Genomic DNA, 21,364 nt, shown 5'->3' on the forward strand with positions numbered 1-21,364 from the left:
GACTCGAGAACAAATATCTGTGTTTAAACAAATATCTGCCCCAGCCGGGATTCGGACCGAATCGGACGGAATCGAACCCGGGACCATCGGCTGAGTAGTCACGCTCACTAACCACTACGCCATTCGGCCGTTATTCTGAGGAAATCTGTAAAATTTCTACTCTGTTGACAAGTGACATTTTATAAACGTCAAAAGTTTTCATCTGTCATTCCTTTTACTCTGTGGTCAGTATTTTTGTGGAATTCGTTTGAGTGCGTCGTGTTTTCTGTTTTTATTTTATTTGTGATTAATTTTCCGCAAACACTTCTAGTTGACTTTGTGTTTGTCCTCTGATGTTACTGTAGTGCCTGCACAACAACGCAGCCAAGATGCCGGTCTTCCATACGAAGATCATCGAGAGTATTTTGGAGCCAGTTGCTCAACAGGTAACATTTTGCAATATCTTCAGCTATCGTTTTGGAGGCGAAATCTTGCGGTGGTATTTATAGAAATTGTTGTCTCAACGTTCTCTATTTCTTGGTGTAGGTGTCGGTAACGGTTCGGTTATTGTTTATAGCTGGTTTTGATCTGGATTTTATGGTTCAAGTCTGCGGATTATGTCACCAAATGATTAACACGTCAGGTATGTTTGTGTTAATGCCTATATTTGGCCGGTCCGCCGCCAGATACCTAATTATCTGTCTCTGAGTGCAACAGCGACATTTAGGGCTATTTACTGACTTGTTTATATCAGATGAATCAGCATAAGTTATGTATAATAGAGAAGTAATATTTTCGTTTTGTTTAGCATGTCGCCATGCATTTGTAAACTTTCAACCATTATCAGTAGTAGCGGAATAGGTATACCTAAGTACTATTTAATGCTGGAAGTAAAAATAAATATTTGACATTGTAGTTATTCTAATAAGATTCCCATAATGATAAATATTATAATGTAAATAATATCTTACTTATTTCATGATCAGATATATTTAAATAAAATATGATATGGACTACCTATGGTATATTCCCTAGTCATTATATTAAGATAAAAGGCTTTTTCTGAAAGCAGGATTGAATCAGAAGATATTCAGGCCATTAACTCACCATATATCACTAATGAAGCTATTATCAAGAACAAAAGGCAATAAAACCACTAGACTGTGACTGGGTTGAGTGACTGTCTGTGCGGAACAGGTCAATAAATAAAATTGAGAGACCATTATGATCAGTTTGATATTTTGTAAGTGGATGAAAGGAGCTTCTCCAAGGTCTACCTCAGGCAGTCAGGGACTGATAATAAATCTGACTGGCTCATTCCGTCACCACAGTGACAAATGCTAGTCCAGCAGCTACTCATCTTTATGAATGTTGAATGGAGAATCCTGAGACCAAAAACAGATGTCTCATATTATCAAGAGTTTCTTTTTACAAACTTTTCACTGTATTTGTACATAATTGTATGTTCAGTGCACTTCCGACTTAATACTGATAATGAAACTCAGAGCAATGTTGATAATCATGATCCACTAATAACATGTAAAATTCTGCTTTGGCTGTCTTTTGAGTGCATGACCTTAACCACATCCTGTTGTGCAACAGAGCTGTTCCGGTTCCACCATCACACCTGGTTTAATTATAGCTGAGAAAAGCTGACAAAATTTGAAATGTTTGAATAGAATTTATAAATACAAGGTACCATTGGCGATGAAAGAGTAAAAGTGATGGTGGTACCTATAGTAACTTGGAGTGGTTCATTGTGTATGGACATATGAAACATTATGATCATCACCAGCCCATAATTGTCCACTGCCAGATATAGGACTCTCCAAAAAAGTACATTAACACTCAAGAAAACAGTAAACACAGACAAAACATTTGTTTGTTATCGGAAAAACAGTCAGTATCAGCCGTAAAATACTAAACCATAGTATTTTACCCAACCTCCACTAAATCATATTGAAATGAATTTCACCTACATAAATAATTATTTTTATAGTAAGTACTTATTTATCTTCCTGAACAAGCGGTAAATATAATTACAAGAAGCTTTTAAGAATGAGCTTTATGCAACCTCATTATGCAAAAGTGCTTGAAACCTGTGCTAAAGTACTTGACTGATTTCAAGTATGCTTCTGTTAGTCTATTTCATAAAATCCATGTAAAGGATTTGCAATGAACTATTCCAATTATTGTATTCTATTATTAATAGTTTTATTGCACAGTACACAAAGAGTAGTACAATCAGGTGGACTTAATGCCAATAGCATTCTCTACCATTCAAGTGGGAAGTGACAAAAAATATAAATTAATAATAATAAATGTTCTTGTATTCCCATGCAAGCATTACAAAAAGCTGAGACTAACAAAAAATCTACACATAATGTACCTACGATAAATAAATAAGTATCTCTACACTTATGACTCTGACCATACGGCATACAGGTAAAAAGTTGAGTCCAATACAAACAACAGACCAAACTCACACGCAACATCGAACTTGAACGAAACTAACAAAAATCACGTCGTGGTTAAAATAACCGCCAGCCGTCAGGTGCTGTGCGTTGTGTAACTGTCTGTCGGTCGCCCATCACGACATCGGACACAAATAGACGAGGCCCTTCCTTGATCGACGAGTGAGGTGGAACAGACCATCTGCATGGGGGATGGTGGATGACGGATTGTTGGCAGTAGATATTGATGATATTGATGATAATCCAGCCATACCGCTAGGTGGCCAAATTATAAGTACCTATCAGGGCCCCCCTATTCTATTCTATTCTGAGAGGCGAAGTTCCTGTACGTGGCTCTGTCGAGTGGAACCTTTGTACATATCCGGGCCCCCCTCGCGAAGTCGAAACGAAGTAACATTTACGAAGAAGTAATTATTAGTGTCAAGTTTAATACAATCTGAAAATCGTTGTCAAAACAAGTTTGTGATATCTGGAGTCAGGCCCACACTCGCGGAGATTTCTAAAACTCCAAAACGACAAACACATACACAGTACAACATACAAATCTTATAGATCGTTAAAACAAATGAAGGTCCAATCCAAGGTAGATACAAAATTAACCGCTCATCATTAAAACGAAAACTTCTAATGCCACTATTAATAGGGTTCTATTTGCCGTCGTGATCCATTAATGTTTTATAGTAGGTTTCTGGATCTACTGTTTTATGACCATTTCAGTTTAAAAGCCGGCAAATTTAGTCACCGGATATCTTCGGAGTCGGTCATCATAAGATTCAGAAGCACTATTGAGATCGATAGTTTCATAGATGTGATTAGTGGTCTATTCTATTCTATTCTCTGTGGGGGTGTCAGTACCTGCACCTGGCTCTCTCGAGTGGAACCGTTGTGCATATCCCCAAAGTCTAAACTGCCTTCCTAAGCTTGGACCATTTCCCACCACGCTGGTCCACTGCGGGTTGGTGGGTTCACATATCTAGATTTGCTAGATCTAGATATGCAGGTTTCCTCACGATGTTTTCCTTCACCGTAAGAGCGATGGTATACATTGTACTTAAGTTAAAAGAACTCATTGGTACATGTCAGCGCCGGGATTCGAACCCGCATCTCTTGCGTGAGAAGCGGGCGCTTACCGACTGAGCTACCACCGCTCTGTGATTAGTGGTATTTGTATGTTTTCTTAGCGTTTCGGCACAGAATAATAACTACAATAGTAAATAGTGTCGGTGTCAAACACTACTGCTGGACAAGGATTTACCACCGTGGCGGCCTTTCAAATTGCAACTTAAAATAAATAAAATTGTACAAAAAGGTGGTCTTATTGCTTAAAGTAATCTCTACCAGACAATATTTGAACGGAAGAGACAATTAGACCGAATACCGAGACACAGAAAATGGCTTGAACCTTAAAATAACCCTCTTTTTCAACGTCGCAACGTAAACACGTTAATGAAACAAAACTCACCTTACGAATACAAAAATAACGACGTTTATTTTCACATCCCAAACGTAAACTACGGCGATATTGTTAAAGCAATCTATTTTCATATCTGAGTCATGGTTTGTTTTACATTCGTCGATCCTCGCGCCTCACTCGGGAGCCCTACTCCTAACATCAGTTACATTGATATTGATGAAGTCGATGTAGAAAATGAAATCAGAAAATGGAACCCAATCATCATAGTCACCCCAGTAGTCCTAGGACTTATTTGTAATCTGTGACCTAGGCCTCTCCCATCAAGAGCTGTAACATAGGTCATTGCTAGGCCCAATAGATGTTATCACTTATCACAAACTGCCTCATTGTGTAATTTCGTTTAGTGATGGAAAAAGGTATGATGAAGGCATGATGGAGTTAACTAAGTAAAGTTAAATGCCGCGACCGATTTACGATGGTTTTAAAGTTTATTCTAAAATCCTTTTAAAAGTTATGCGCTTATCTGTTATCATTTTATGTGGTTTGCTGTCTGTCTTCCATCTCCACTAATGTTAAAACAAACTGGTAACACTCTATTTAGGTCCTTATGTAACCGTTTGTCGCGTTGTATGGTTTTCTAAGGAGGACATGCTACTAGTTCGACCGTTAAATGAATATTTGTTTATTTATTAATTGTTTATTAAAACTATTAATTACGTGTGTAGTGTAACATTCGATATACTTATTGGCCTGGACAGTCAGCGACTCATGATCATGATATTCTGTAGGCGACAGTTCATCAAATATTTGAGACCAAAATCTGATGTCATCGCACATGAGAAATGTAGGTATTTGTATACATAATAATATTCGTGTATACGGATTTATGGATGTGTCCACAAGATCCATACTATGTTCCGTACCAAAAACAGACAAAGATTAAATGAAAAAGCGGAAGCCCCCGCGACTTATACCAATATTTATCTAAACAACCTCAAAATGGCTGCTTAACTATGTATACTAAATATAATTAATTTGCTAATAAACTAGATCTCCTTTTACGGAAACATAAAATAATACTTACATGGTGAAAATCTGTAGGTATTGGTTGCTGTTGTTTGATCGGTTGAAATGTCTGTCTGATAGAATATTTACATTGTGAGTTTCATTTTTCATTCTTTTTTCTTGCTTTCGTATATTTATGACAAAAAACCTAAGTTGAGTGTTGCCACAGTGTTCTGGTGTTGCCAAATAACTCGATCTTATTTACTGAAGATTAAATGACATGTGGGTGAGATTTACGACACATCGTTTTGAATGAATGGATTCGTTAAACAAAAAGAATGAACAAACATATTGTGCTAACTTATACCTAATAGGTGTTTTCTATCAGAGTAGATTGGTTTGGTGATTATTAATTAGGAAAGCTTGGACACTGACCAAGACCTTATGTAAACGGTTAGAAGCCTTCGAAATGTGGATATATAGAAGAATGCTGAAAATATCATGGACGGATAGAGTAAAAAATGAAACGGTACTGCAAAGGATGCACAAAAGGCTAGAACTCTTAAACACAATTAAGAAAAGGAAGCTGCAATACTTAGGCCATATAATGCGCAATGAAAAATATGCCCTCCTGCAACTCATATTGCAAGGGAAAATACAGGGCAAAAGAAGACCTGGCCGTAGAAGAACCCACTGGCTACAGAACCTCGCCGAATGGTTAAATATGTCCACCATAGAGCTATTCCGAGCTGCGACTTCCCGGGCCCAAGTGGCCATAATGATAGCCGACCTACGATAGTAGATGGCACTTGAAGAAGAAGAAGAATTAGGAAAATGTAGGCATGTAGTAAGATTACTTAGATGGTCCACCAATCCGCACTAGGCGTGGCCCGTGGTGAACTGGGCGTAAAACCCTTCAGTTCATCGGAAGGAGACCAGTGACCAGCCTCAGCATTGGGGGGCGTGATGGATTATGATGATGAAGATGTATGAGTTGGTTGCGTAGTAGGCAAACTGTTTGCAGCGTCTAGTACGCCGAGTGTTCACGGGAATAGTTTGACTACTGGGAACGAAACCCTAAAATTGAGGTGTGTTGAGTAGTGTTGAAAAGATGTGGCAGTTTGCAGAAAAAGCGAATTATGCAAGCGTCCGATATGCAAATAACCTATCACCTTCTTCAAGATTCAAGCGTGGGTGTTCTACCATATGGTGCATTTCAAATATCAGTTGTTTACTGTTATTATCCATGCATATTGTTAGTAAATTACATCATAGGTTGGTATGGTAATTGATGCATTAATTAGGTACTGATTATTAAATACGTATGGTCAATGGTCTACCTTTTGTTTGGAGGTATGAATTAGATTTGCGTAGGTTTGCATACCTACGCCTACCTTTGGGATAGTTGTATCGCTTCTGTGTTTGATCAATATTGAACTCCGTAAGCAGTCAGCGACTGACAACTTAAGTGACTGGCTAATCCGTTAAAGAAAGAAGAAAGAAAGAAAGAAAATACATTTATTTCACACACACACGGAAACAACACAAAAATAAATAGTAAAACAAATAATAAAAAAGGTAAAGGAAAATGAGCAAGGGTGTTGCTTCCAGGTGCAGAAACGGGTTCTAGCTCAGCTTGGTGCTATGATAAACCATAGCGCTGGTTTTCTGTTACAGACACACTCAGAAGTAAATTCAAGAATCGCTATTCATTCCAGATGCCACTAATATTAATACAATACTCCTTTTAAACGAAGTATCTGACTCACTCTCACTACACATCGCGTTCCGATCACCCCATGTTTTGGGTTAACTAAAGATGAATCAGACCATTTACTCGAGTTCCTAAGAGATGAATGAGTAACACTCAACAAGGATATCGTATTAGCTCTATCACTTTACTTACGTCATGTGATATCGAGTCGGTGTATAATATTTCGCGCGTATGGTATGTGTAATTGGTCATACAATGGTTTATTCGTGCGTTTTCCTTACGGTTTAATGTGTTGGTAATTATTCGTCCTAACTATGATTATATAATAACAACACCTGAATGTACACACATGTATTTTGCAATAGCCACATCTTCAGCAAGACATATATTAAAAAAAAACACTTCAGGTGCCTACTTTTATCATATTTTTCTATTCTGGTTGTGTTTGCATTCTTCAAGCCACTTTCTCACATTAGCAGTAATAATTAATTAAAGTAGCTTCAAATGAGTGATATGGGAGCCTCTCGCAACCTTTTTTAGCGCTCATTAAAGTTTCACACGGTTCTTGTACTTACTTACAGTCTCAAGTTTTTGTGTTGATTATGCTTGAAAGTTTACTAAGTTATTTAAAGTTTCTCAAAGAATGTGCCCTAGGTTATTAATATCTCTCATATACACCCATTCTTTCTTAACGTTATAACAAAGTTTTTTCCAACTACACTCACATTCAAAGAAACAGTTCCACTTACAAAATTCCTGCAATAAATGGCAAATTTTTTTTAAAACTTATAATAAAAATAGGTAATTTGAACAAAAAGCTTACGTTTTTAGTTGGTGATATTCTGGTGCTCTTTTAAATTTACTTCAATAGGTATTGCAGACAGCGTCATTAAGCTGGGCTTATCCGCTTAGGAGTAATTTGGTGCTTTTCTTACTCAAACTTTTTCATTACCCGTGAGGGTATACTAAATTAAGTAAAACATAGTAACTTCGTTTCCAAAACCTATGGAAAGCTCTCATCAAAGCCCTCATAACACGTCCCACTGCCAGCACTGCTGACCGATCGAGATGCAACCTAAACACGTGCGTGGCAGAGCCGTTAATGCGCTGCACCGAGGCATGGAGGTCAAGGTCGAACAACTGGGCCTCGGCTGAAGGTCGGCGAATGTTGACGACAGATGTTGAGTTGTGGGAGTTTAAGGTGTCCTATAAACAAAATGCTAAACTTAAAGGGTCTTTAAATATTGTATCACAATCGAATAGATGTCGATTGGCAGTAGGCTTCCATGCCCCTAATCGTAATTTACCTAAATGCTCAGATATTTTTAGCTCGCGCCTTGATTTGTTTATTTCTGCAACTTATGCATACGTTATAATGAAATCCCACCCCTACTAGGACAGCACTACCTATATTAATAACCTTAATGCAACGAGATCGAGAAATGTTAGTAGTAGTGGCAGCACTTCGCTACGACATGATAAGGCCCGATAGGTATAATGCGGTGTTATGTTATCATTGAACGGTAAATAATACGTTGAAGGCGAAGGTAATATGATTAAATATATTCTATGAGTCATCTTTCCGGTTCGTAAACTTTAAATATAAACAACGACAACATGTTTACATAGTATATTTTGCTTTACAGTTATTGTCCAACAAAATATGATTGCAACAGTATTCGGTTTTCCTAGTTACAGGAACTTTACACCTTGACATTTAGGTACACTAGGTAGGTTTTTACTTCCATTTTCACTATAAACAAAACAAAACAAAACTCCTCATACACCATTAGCCTCAAGGCCGCGTAGACGATCCATCTAGACGGCCCCAACACTACCCCCTACGGCACGCCGCGCCCTTTACTCGCGGCAAGTGGACGCCGCTCCCCGATACTCGTCTTATGTTTGTTTATCGACTGACACTCCGCAGAGCATAATGCAGGGGAGTGAGGGTGGCCTTTGATAGCAATTCATTGTTGTATTTTTGTGGTAGGTTCCGAGTCCAAAGCGTTTTTGTAGTTAAATTTTGCCTATGTTATTGTTTGGTATTGTTTCATTTTACACATATTTTTAAGGTCTGGTGAAAATATCTTTACTGTTATGTGCTTTGTTTTCCCCCCTTTCGGAGGCTTCCTAAAATCGTTACAATGACCAGACACCGATAGCTATATTATTCAATTAAACGAAATCAAAAGTGAACCCCCATTCATAAACCGACTTAATCCTCGGCTATACTACTATATGTGCAGTTTCTTCAATTCTCGGCCTTGCTACATGAAGATTAAGAGTTGAAGTACGTATAGTATTACGGCATGGTCGGACGGACGTAAAAACTCGTCAATGAATGTATGAGTGATGTCAGCGGTCCCAATTAGGAAGAGGCATGCGCGGACGCACTCTATATGGACGACCTAATACAGCTTGTTGTATTGATTTGTGACCTGTTTTTATGATTACTTTTAAATTATGCATGGCTATTAAATAGTAGCGATTGGGTAGGCTTTTCAGTAGGGTTATCAATATTGTGGTGTATTTTACTATGATTGTGTGTGGGTTAAAATAGTACTTAATTAATAACTTAGTCCGTAGGTTCGATTTTGCATCCTCTAAAACCCTGAATATAATTTTTCTCTATTGGTTGCACTCAGTATCTTTGACACGAGAGACGAATGCGGGGTTTAGAAAGTAACTCTTGTGCTAAATTCTTATTAAGTACATACAAATTGTAACCTAAACTTCAAAAGAATACTGGAATCAGATTAACTGTATATTTATTTACTTTGATCTGCCGAAGTATCGATCGTTTCATCGTAATTAATAAAATAAACCGTAGCAGATAAACATTCCAATTAATGAAATCTTGAGGTAGCTCCAACTAGATCTCCACTTCCCACATAACACCCCACATATACATTCGTTAGCTAAATGGCCGTGTGCCAAGTTTGGTTTCCAACTCTTTAATTGATTTAGGCGTGCTACGGGCAACGCGACATTTAACTTAGCCTTTACGCCGAGTTATACGAGCATAATAATAAAATGCCGGGTGGAAGGTGCCAATTTCTATTCGATGTTATTTCTTTGCATAGCGTGGGACGTCCTTCGGACCGATGACCTTTGAAGAGAAGCTGTTTGGTGCTAAGATGATGTATAGGTATTGGGTCTTTCTTTGGGAGAATTCCTCAACAAAATTTGAAGGTATTTTGGTTCGACCATGACGGCAGAATTAAAACATTTGACTTTGTCTTTGACCATGCGGTTCTAATGGGAGGTTTTCAACCATAGACAAACAACCATAGATTATAGATGACTTCATACTCAACAGCACTGCATTTTTTTTTAGATGCCGGCTAAAAAAATGCAGTGCTGTTGAGTATGAAGTCATCTATAATCTATGCTTGTTTGTCTATGGTTGAAAACCTCCCATTGTAGGATATGTATTGAGTAAACATCCGGCGCACCCTGGGAACCTATCTATGTTTCTAATCTACCGTCTACTATTTCTAACCGACCGTCAAAATGTAAGGCAACTTTGTTAGTTCCAAAAGACTACGTTGGCGTTGTTCCTTTTTCCATTTTATGTTTGTGTAGTATCGAAAATAGTATCGCATTGCCACGTTAGCCAGTGATAGGCCCTCTGTATCCATTTAATTTTCATTTTCATACCATTATATTCCCTTCTTCTCTAACCCCTCATCTGTCCCGCAGGTGTCCCGGCTGGTGATCCTGCACGAGGAGGCGGAGGATGGCAACGCCATGCCCGAGCTGGCGCGGCCCGTGCAGGCGGTGGCGCTCGCCGTCAACAACCTCGTCAAGGTAACGTGCACCCTGCGTCCACTGACACACGGTCTACAGTCCAGTGGAGGCGGAGGATGGCAACGCCATGCCCGAGCTGGCGCGGCCCGTGCAGGCGGTGGCGCTCGCCGTCAACAACCTCGTCAAGGTAACGTGCACCCTGCGTCCACTGACACACGGTCTACAGTCCAGTGGAGGCGGAGGATGGCAACGCCATGCCCGAGCTGGCGCGGCCCGTGCAGGCGGTGGCGCTCGCCGTCAACAACCTCGTCAAGGTAACGTGCACCCTGCGTCCACTGACACACGGTCTGTAGACACTGTCCAGTGGAGGCTACACACATGATAAGCGCGCATCAGGCTCTCGACAAAACTACACGAGACGCAGCGAATACTAGAGTGTAGAGGCCCTATTCAGTAGAGCTCGCCGGAATAGTTTTAATAGATAGAAAAATAAAGAAAACAAGAAGAAAATAATGAATAGTTTTGTTGAGACCCGAGACAAAACCTCTCGTAGAGAATATGGACCAGGCTATAGGTTGAGATCCTTATCCCCGTTTCGGAATGAAGAGAAGACATAATCTAGTGATGCACATACATTTTTTGCCGGCATAATTCTTGCCATTTCAATTTACCTGATCGTAAACACTTCCTCTCTTCCATCATTTTACAATGTGGTTCATGTATAAAACCTGCAGTATGATCTGATTACATACAGGACTAGCCATTGAAATACAAGAGGCTACCCATCGCGATCAGATAGCTATCTGCAGTGGTCTGGTCACTAATGAGATGTTTCCAGAAAGATAGATCGGCCTTCAATTTGATTGGAGAATGCTTCATTGTGTGAAGATGCCGGTAGCTAATTGGATTGGTATGTTGAAGTATGTGCATTCAATTGGCCCACAACTAAATATCTAGTAGTGAAGCAATTATGATTGAAATTATTGGTCCAATATTTAATAATTATAACAAAGGTTCAACCACGTAACAGTTTTACTAAGTACATACAAAAATGTTGCACGATTATGGAATCCCAGGTAGATAGGTAGGTATATACATACCTATGTGGATATATGCTACTCGTATGTGTGTAATCCACGATAGGTATTGGATAGATCCGATTGAAGTAAGATAGGGTTTCAATGGTGACCTCCAGTTATAAACGTAAACAAGTCTAGCTAGACTAGCATCTGACGTTATCTTTACTGTCTACCTCTATTATTTAATGTATTCAAGCAACCTTAATATTATATGAAATATACATTATACTGTGCTAACATTTACTTATACATACATATATACATACGTATTGCATTTCAAATGGGAAAGCCTTCTAAGGTTTCATTTATACAGCAGTCTGTTTTACAGGATCCATTTTATCGTACATATCATTATTTTATTGGAAGGTTTGGATATAGAATTCTGTTTTGTGTAGGTACATATAAGTTTCATTCAGCGTTTTCATTACTGTGTCTGTGAACTCGTTGATCACAGACAGAACTCCATACGCCTCTCCCAATAAAAACGTTAACGTTAAAACGGAGCCTGTAAAATGAACATAGACTTATCAACCGACTATAACATCTTTTCCTCCCCAACTCAACTCCTCTACTCCAATCCACAGGTGGGCCACGAGACGATCGAGTCGTCGGACGACGCGACGCTCCGCAACGACATGCCGCCGGCGCTGCGGCGCGTGGAGACGGCGTCGTCGCAGCTGCAGCAGGCGTCCGACATGCTGCGGGCCGACCCGTACTCCGGCCCCGCCAGGTGACTGTAGCGACCTGTCGCCGCGACAGCCGGGGACCGCTACTCCAGCCTGGCTGTGTAGGGATTGACCAGGCAGACAAGGACCCCTACTTCGACCACGGCTGACGACTGCAGCGACTGACGTGGCAGACGACCTGACCTGAAAGGCTACTCTTCTGTACAGTAGGCATTTTAGGTACCAGTATTGCAGTAGAGAGGTGCTGGTGCAATCTTAAGATACCAACACACCGATAGTACCTACACAATATGCCTCTTGGGCGATATTCATCTACTGCGGCATTGACGATCTCCATAAAAGATCCTTTGCTTAGTTAATCAAAGCTGTATTCTGCCAAAAACCCCATGAGCTTCATACTAATAAACAAACGTTTTTCTCCCACAGGAAGAAGCTGATCGAGGGTTCTCGCGGCATCCTGCAGGGGACATCGGCTCTCCTCCTCTGCTTCGACGAGTCGGAGGTCAGGAAGATTGTGAAGGAATGCAAGAAGGTGAGCTGTTGGTTTAAACCGAGAATCAAAAATATCCTTATTCTGTTGTTGTGACGTATTTTGTGAAGATACCTACGTGTTTCAAAAGTGGTATAGTAAGCACCGATTAAATATTATAAAAAGGTGAATCGGCTTGCCATTATGTACAGCTTTTGAAAATCTGTGTTGGATTATCCTATTTCTAACATCCTTGGTATACAGGGTGTTGCTAAAGTGGTATATACTAAGCTACTAAAGTCGTATAACAAAAAGTTTTTCAGAATGACCCCATGAGTTGCCCTTTTTCGGCTTAGTGCAAATTTCTCCATGGTCGGTTATCTAACCGACCGGGATTGATGTATAAATAAAACGTCATCTCCATATAAAATTCATGACAGATGTGTCAAAAATTAAAAACTACTCCCTGGTTATGCTCTAACCGAGAATGGAGAAATTGGCACTTCGTCTACTACTTTTGCAACATCTCGTGTGGCTTAAAATCTTATCTCTTGCTGACTGTACTACAGTTACCTATCTAACCCTCATCCATTCCAGGTGCTGGACTACCTGGGAGTGGCTGAGGTGATCGACACGATGGAGGATCTGGTGCAGTTCCTGCGAGACATCTCCCCGGCCCTCTCCCGCGCCGCTAGAGAGGTATGTTGTTGGAGTGATTGTGAGGTAGGGAACAGTGATATTAGCTGTTGTGATATGTCATATAATTGTAACTTTACGACGTGGAAGCTCTAAATTGAAATATATTGCATCTACACACACTAGCTCAAAATACCTGTAACTGTTTTTGACTTAACTACATTAAATTGCTATAAATATCTTGATACTCGTAGATGCAGTAAAGTGGTTCAATTAGTAAATGTGGGAGTGAAATATAAGTGAGCTAATGAGAGTTATAGACTAGGACTTAGGGTTCGCCACCGTGGATTAGCTTGTGGCCAGCCAGATTAGCGTCAGTCACTGAGTACCCAATGTCTCCTGGACGCATTTAAGGAATAGGAGGGTTATCTATACTGACGAAAAACGAAAGAACAAACGCTGTCGCTGTCGTGCAAACGGCACGTTTAATACTACGACTTTGTCATCGTGGCTGTTGTAGCAGCGCTCCGAAACTTCGTATTTCGTCATAAAATCGTGGGTACTTCTTTCATGGACCCCTTAGCAATTGCCTTTGAAATTCTTTGCCTTTTATTTAATTCTAAAATTGTCTGCTTACAGGTGGCAGCTCGAGCCTCGGAGCTGACGCACGTTCCTCACGCGGACACGCTGGCGCGCTGCCTCGACAGCGTGAAGCAGCTGGCGCCCGTGCTGATCTGCGCCATGAAGATGTACATACACACCCTGCAGGAAGGTACGTGGTCCCGGGTTCGACTGCACCCGCATCCGGCAGGAGTAAAAACACAGACGTCAAACAATATTAAATTTTAGCCGCCCAACTCGCTGGTTCTGACAGAATTACCAGCGCTGTATAATCTTTTTGTACAGCACATGCTGAGTCAGAGCCATTTTACTGACATAATACACACCACAATTATTGTGATTCTTCTTCATGTCACTGTTTCCTATTGATGTTGTTTTGTATTTGTGATGTGTATTCTTTTAGTAAATAAACGATGTGTCTATGTCTATGTCTATGTCTAAATACACTGAGGCCATAGCGTACACGAAAAGCTGTGATAATAGGATATGTCACATGCTCACAAACGTGGTCTCAGCTATCGAGACCTTTAAACAATACAATTCTATGTTACTTTATCTGAGATACCGATAAAAAATCTTCCCTGTTATTATCATAACAGTTTACGCTCTGTTATCCAACAGAGCCTAAACATAGTTCTGGATTATTATGCAGTTTGTGTTGTTTTTTAAATTAAAAAATAGTCACTATCAGTAAAATACTCTATCTTCAGTATTTAAGTTACTTCCCCTTCATCCTGGAATCTCCGCGAGACATCTGTTTATACCTAATACAGTTTTACTGATTCAGCAGTTTTGCCGTAGGAGAAGCAAACAAACACTCTTTCACATAAAGAATATTTATAATAAATGTATAATTTTCAGGTGGCAAGGGCGTGGAGGACGCTGCTGAGAACAGGAACTACCTCGCGCAGAGAATGGCCGACGAGATACACGAGATCATCCGGTAAATAACATTATTCATGTTCAACGTTGATCTAACTGGCTAATCATTACTGTGCATCTAGTACAGGTTTAATATTTTGTCCAAAACTATTAAAGTTTAAGTTTTTTCGCATACATAGTGGCGCCTCTAATGGAAACTGTTGACAGATAATGAATGCAGGTGATAGGAGAAAACGTGAACTTTTTTCGATTTTGTAAATTGCAAAATCTGTACTAAAGGCTCTGCAGAGTTCTGGACTAGTGTCACCGAAAACCTAAAAAGAAGTATTATCTTCTAGTGCCTCTCGGTCAGCTCTGCATATTCCTCTCAATTCTTCGCCAAGCGCATCAGCTGTTCTACGCTGTTCACTCCCGTCCATTCTCTCATATTGCGGGGCCACAGTTCCTTCTTCTTTTCTCCCTCTACACCTCTTCTCCCACTATGCGACTCTCAAGCGACGTAGCGGTGGTAGCTCAGTCGGGTAAGCGCCCGCTTCTCACGCAAGAGATGCGGGTTCAAATCCCGGCGCTGACATGTACCAATGAGTTCTTTTAACTTAAGTACAATGTATACCATCGCTCTTACGGTGAAGGAAAACATCGTGAGGAAACCTGCATATCTAGATTTAGCACATCTAGATATGTGAACCCACCAACCCGCAGTGGACCAGCGTGGTGGGAAATGGTCCAAGCTTAGGAAGGCAGTTTAGACCTTGGGGATATGCACAAAGGTTCCACTCGAGAGAGCCAGGTGCAGGTACTTACACCCCCACAGAGAATAGAATAGAATAGAATAGACTTTCAAGCGACGCGACTGCGACGCAGCCCTTGGTCGCATATATTTGACGAGTCAACGACGCTTCGAAGACCCGTTTTTATAGGCGATCATGGGTTGCGTCGCAGTCGCGTCGCTTGAGAGTCGCGTAATGGTAGAAGGGGCTACCTTGCATAAATTACGTAAGTCTTATAAAATAGTTTAATTTATATACAGGGTGCTACAACTGACGTCGTACATCGAGGACGGCGGCGAGAAGGACAACGTGGCCGTGCTGCGCGCGCTGCAGGCGCAGATCCACGGCAAGATGGCCGCCGCGCACGAGTTCCTTAACGTGAGTCATAAGTACACCGGCAGGGCTAGCACGGGCCGCAAGATGTGCACGACAGGATGTGGGAAACGGTTTGTGATGCGTTTGCTCACGTCGCGCGGTTTTGAGAGAGATAACTTTTGAAGCATCTTGTCACGAGCAACTTGATTTACTGTTGGTATACTAGTTACTTTAGCTTGCAAAAAATATATAATTATTGCCAATAAAATTAAAATAAAAGGTCCCAGCAGAAAAAGATGGCTGCTATAATACTTCCTAAACTATGTCGAGCAGTGTATTAATGCGATGATGATGCTAACTAATATTGTTGATTTCCTCACCTACATTTACAAATGTTACGATCTGAGCTCCAGAAATTTACCAAAATTACTGTATTTAAGTAAATGCCATAGCACATAAGCCTTTTGAACTTATGTAGACGCTTACCACGTTTCAGCTAGCGTGTGATTATATTGTAGGTTATGGGGTGGTGACTGGGGTTGGTAAATGAGGAATGAAGTATTTTCTTGAGTAAAAACTATTTACTGATTTTACCAATTACTTTTTTCAAGTATGTTATCTAAGTGACGGGTGCGAGACGACTAGCGTCTGCGCATAGTTCTCTAATGGAAGTTACCAAAAAGCTTACATTGTAAAACGTGACTATAACATGTATTGTGTCTATTCTATTCTATTCTCTTTGGGGGTGTAAGTACCTGCACCTGGCTCTCTCGAATGGAACCTTTGTGCATATCCCCTAGGTCTAAACTGCCTTCCTAAGCTTGGACCATTTCCCACCACGCTGGCCCACTGCGGGTTGGTGGGTTCACACATCTAGATGTGCTAGATCTAGATATGCAGGTTTCCTCACGATGTTTTCCTTCACCGTAAGAGCGATGGTTTACATTGTACTTAAGTGAAAAGAACTCATTGGTACATGTCAGCGCCGGGATTCGAACCCGCATCTCTAGCGTGAAAAGCGCGCGCTTACCCGACTGAGTTACCACCGCTCCTTGTGTCGCGACAATACAAATCTAATCTCCACTTCACTCCCCCAGGACCCAGAAGCCCTCCGCAACTCCGCCGGCGACCGCGCTCTCCGCTCCATCCTGACAGCGTGCGCGGGGGCCGGGGGGCTGCTGCCCGCCGCCGGGGACCGCGCGCGCCGCGCCGCCCCCCGCCACGCCGCGCTGGCTGATCTGCGGGCCCAGCGGCAAGGGAACGGAGCCCCGGTACGTACATACATACATACATATGCTCACGACTGTAATCCCCGAAGGGGTAGTCCCTGCGAGTCACCAAAAAGCGACTGTCTAGGCTTAACGACTGCTGCCGAAGCAGCAACCGGGACCCACGGACTGTCCGAAGCATGGAAGCGTCTAGAAAAGAACCACTTGAAATATCCAATGGCTGATCGTACCAGTTAGTGCTTAACCTCGAAGCCAGCTCGACTACGGACGTATAGGATATAGAGCCAGGTATATAATATATAGAGACACGGCCCGCCCTGGTACATAGCACTAGTATACACAGTCAGGTGTATAGAGACACGGCCCGCTTCGGTACATAGCACTAGTATATACAGCCAGGCATGAAAGTAGAAAAAAGAGCGGAACGCGCTTACTAAAACACTGAGGCACCATAATAGTGTGCGACATAAGAGTGTGTGGGTACGTAGGTGCGACATAATTGGCGCGCGGCGACAAATGAATGTGTGTTGTAGGGCTCGTTGTAACAATGAAAGTGACTTACTTAAAGTGCCTCAGTTTTTAATTAGCGATAAGTATTCCCTCCGCCTTTTTTTCTACTTCCATGCAGCCAGGTATATAGCGACTAGTATAGAGACACGGCCCGCCCCGGTACGTAGCACTAGTATACATATAGCGACTAGTATATACAACCAGGTTTATAGAGTATAGAGACACGCCGCCGTTGACCACCCCGCCCCGCCACGGGAACGAAGCACCGGTACATACTAATATACAGGGTGTCCCAAAAGTCAACGTCATCCCTTAAAAGGCTGATAGGTCAGCTCATGAGAGGCCAGAATATCACAATATGACCTTAGTAAAAACTCGATAATTTTCGAAATATTGACACTTTTATAAATTTGCTGAAAATCGACACCTTGGATCAGTTTTTTGCGTGCCGCCTGTACAAAAATCTATATTATTAGAATTAGTTTGGTGTTGCATCACCCTGTATAGCCCTGCTATTGATCGCAGTCAAAAAAATATCGAGTAATGCTGTATGTTTAAAAAAAACACGATTTTTAAAGTCATAAAAGGTAATCGTATTTTTTTATAAACAAGTTTGACTCTACATACTGTAAAAAAAATATACCACGCAAACCTGGCATCTTATTTGAAAAGATTGCTCATTTAATGCAGTTTCCAAAATGGTATGAAACGTTGCTATTGTTTCAATTAACAAAAAAGTTATTGCTGTTTTAGTACAAAACGACCTCGATGTAAAATTGTTTGAAGGAAATTTATCTGACTGAATTTATTAAGGGTAAGTCATGTTGGAATGAGTAAAAGTAAAATAGGTGGTGTGGCCGGGAGTGGGAAAAGAGACAACGTTGCACAGTTAATAAAAAAACGCATTTTGAGTATCTTTCTCGAAAAAAGTGGTCTATAGCAACTCCATATTTCCCATAAATGTAGCGCATGGTAAGTACATTCCTGAGTAGTGCTAATGTGTGATATTGTACAAGTAAAACGCTTACACATGTACATTGTACACCCACAGTATCCAAAAAAGGGACAGATCAGTTTATCATTAACATTACCTCTAATTACTTGTTAATTATTTTAAAGTTTTTGTTAAACAAAACCAAACTCTCAAAATTATGATTATGACCATTAATGAGTATAATGTTTTGCTTATTATGTACTTAATATAATAATGTGGTGTTATAATTTTGAGAAATAAAAATAAAAGTCAATAAATGTTTGTTTTTTTTTAAATAAGTTGTAAAAAAACGCAAAATATGTTTTATAAGAGTTTCGTAAGTTTTTTCTTAGCTATTTTTGCGTCATCTATGTTGCCACGGCTGACCCCACCACCTTTTTTACTTTTACTCATTCCAACATGACTTACCCTTAATAAATTCAGTCAGATAAATTTCCTTCAAACAATTTTACATCGAGGTTGTTTTGTACTAAAACAGCAATAACTTTTTTGTTAATTGAAACAATAGCAACGTTTCATACCATTTTGGAAACTGCATTAAATGAGCAATCTTTTCAAATAAGATGCCAGGATTGCGTGGTATATTTTTTTTACAGTATGTAGAGTCAAAGTTGTTTATAAAAAAATACGATTACCTTTTATGACTTTGAAAATCGTGTTTTTTTTAAACATACAGCATTACTCGATATTTTTTTTGACTGCGATCAATAGCAGGGCTATACAGGGTGATGCAACACCAAACTAATTCTAATAATATGGATTTTTGTACCGGCGGCACGCAAAAAACTGATCCAAGGTGTCGATTGTCAGCAAATTTATAAAAGTGTCAATATCTCGACAATTATCGAGTTTTTACTAAGGTCATATTGTGATATTCTGGCCTCTCATGAGCTGACCTATCAGCCTTTTAAAGGATGACGTTGACTTTTGGGACACCCTGTATACACATATACAGCCAGGTATATAGCGACTAGTGTAGAGACTAGACTAGTGTATCTTTATCCTTGTAATGTAGCAGCTCAGCTGGGGCTGGTCTGGATCACCGGGGAGCGACCCCTGGGTGAATCGACCTGCCTGGCCTCCCCCGAAAGTAGGGGTTTGGTGCTATATTGTAATGTGATACTTACCCTTATGACTAACGTTCCTAGTGCTTAGGGCTGGTACCTACCTAATAACTCTCAATTAATGTATACCGGGAAGCGGTCTTGGGCTAGCTCAACTTGATGACGGGCCTCTGAAGGAGTGCCCGGTCACCTGGGGCATCTACACTGACCGTGAAGCGGTCCTAACTATCCTGATCTTGATCCTGAGGCCCCAGGAGGGAAATAACATCGGTAGGTGTACGGGGTGAGAATTAATAATACCGATTAAATACTCGTAGTGTAACATAATTAAGGCGGCACTGGACCCGCTTTATTTACAACCAGGTTAACTTATGTATCTAGGGTACTTACAGCTTATGTACTTAATATTAACTCACTACACAAATGCACAAATACTTATCACGGTTATTTATATTAATATGACTCGGGCCCTGAAGGGGTCGACACGGATGTATCTATCTCAATAAAGGGAAGGAATACAGGGTATAGGAAGTCGGGCGAATACCGGTGGTACGTGTAGATTTGCTCCAGGGTTTGTGGAGTGTAATTGTGTCGACAAGAATGTGGCTGAAGGCCGGTGTGTATTCAGTGATTGTATAGTTCGGTACTTACACGGATGCTTTAAACTAGGCAGCCCAGGCATCCATGCACGTATCCGGGGAACCTCGATCCGCTAATTAGGCAGCCCACCGCGTCGGATATAGTTCGGTATACGGATGCTTTAAACTAGGCAACCCAGGCATCCGTATATCCGGGGAACCTCGATCTGCTAATTGGGCAACCTACCTCGCGGGGATCTCACAACACCGGCCGGTGTTGTGAGATTAGTGTGCGTGAATAGATTACTTGAATAGATATGGGTGCGGGGAGGGATCTCGGGAACGGAATGATCACTCGTCGGAGCAGGAGGTGGCGAATGGTGGCCGGGCGGCGGTCCGGCGGCTATTTATAGGCGGGTCGCCCCGCGCCCCTTGTATTCTCCGGAGTTGTCTGTGTGGTGCCCCACCTTGACTCGCGGGCGCTCTTGTGGCTTCGGTATGTGGGTAGGTGCGGTGGATGGTTTGGTAACGGCTCGTTACATCCTTACATCAATCAAAGGTTTCTTACAATTAGTTACCAGGGTCCCTATTATAGGTGTCTACTTAATCATATGCAGTGTTCCGTTCACTCTCTACGTAGGTATATGCCCTGTTCTCTATCCTAACTATAATATTATAAATGGGAAAGTAACTGTGTATGTCTGTCTTTCTGTTACTCTTTCACGCCAAAACTAATGAATGGATTTGAATGAAATTTGGTATACATACGGTCTAGACCCTGGAAAAGAACATAGGCTACTTTTTATCCCGGAATTCCCACGGAAAAACTTTGTAAGGCGAAGCGAAGCGCGCGGGAACAGCTAGTTAGCAATATTTCTTCATCAACCGTCATCGTTAATCTCCAACTCCCCTCCCCAGGCGCAGGCGCTATGCGCAGACCTCCGTGCCGACCTCAACGAGCTGGACGCCATCGTGACGGAGGGCATCCGCCACGCGGAGAAGCAGGGCGGCCGCACCGTGCAGGGCCGGTGAGTCACGAGCGAGTCACGCACAGACACGACTGTGTCACTTGTGATGTTGTAGCAATAACGAGCTGGACGCCATCGTGACGGAAGGCATCCGCAAGTCACGCAAACACTGTGATGTAATCAATCATCAGCCAATAATCATCCACTGCTGGACATAGGCCTCT

General features: G+C 41.3%; 1 protein-coding gene across 4 annotated transcripts in view; it reads left to right on the forward strand.

Moving 5' to 3' along the window:
- The first annotated feature begins 211 nt into the window (after positions 1 to 211).
- The window catches only part of LOC105380524 (vinculin), a 43,720-nt gene continuing 22,567 nt past the window's right edge, over positions 212 to 21,364 (forward strand). For 3 of the 4 annotated variants that reach the window (XR_007267904.1, XM_048631053.1, XM_048631054.1), the window contains exons 1-10: positions 212 to 425; positions 10,292 to 10,399; positions 12,003 to 12,148; positions 12,531 to 12,636; positions 13,171 to 13,272; positions 13,849 to 13,981; positions 14,692 to 14,773; positions 15,743 to 15,860; positions 16,895 to 17,068; positions 21,091 to 21,200. Coding sequence is in view for 3 of the 4 variants with exons in the window: in XM_048631053.1 (XP_048487010.1) it covers positions 369 to 425; positions 10,292 to 10,399; positions 12,003 to 12,148; positions 12,531 to 12,636; positions 13,171 to 13,272; positions 13,849 to 13,981; positions 14,692 to 14,773; positions 15,743 to 15,860; positions 16,895 to 17,068; positions 21,091 to 21,200 (1,136 nt within the window). In the remaining variant the exon portion in view is untranslated. Of the gene's footprint in view, positions 426 to 10,291; positions 10,400 to 10,459; positions 10,654 to 12,002; positions 12,149 to 12,530; positions 12,637 to 13,170; positions 13,273 to 13,848; positions 13,982 to 14,691; positions 14,774 to 15,742; positions 15,861 to 16,894; positions 17,069 to 21,090; positions 21,201 to 21,364 lie in introns of those variants that run through there. The other variant, XM_048631055.1, reaches the window with a different exon arrangement.

Source organism: Plutella xylostella, chromosome 27, assembly GCF_932276165.1.
Source record: "Plutella xylostella chromosome 27, ilPluXylo3.1, whole genome shotgun sequence".
NCBI lineage: Eukaryota > Metazoa > Arthropoda > Insecta > Lepidoptera > Plutellidae > Plutella > Plutella xylostella.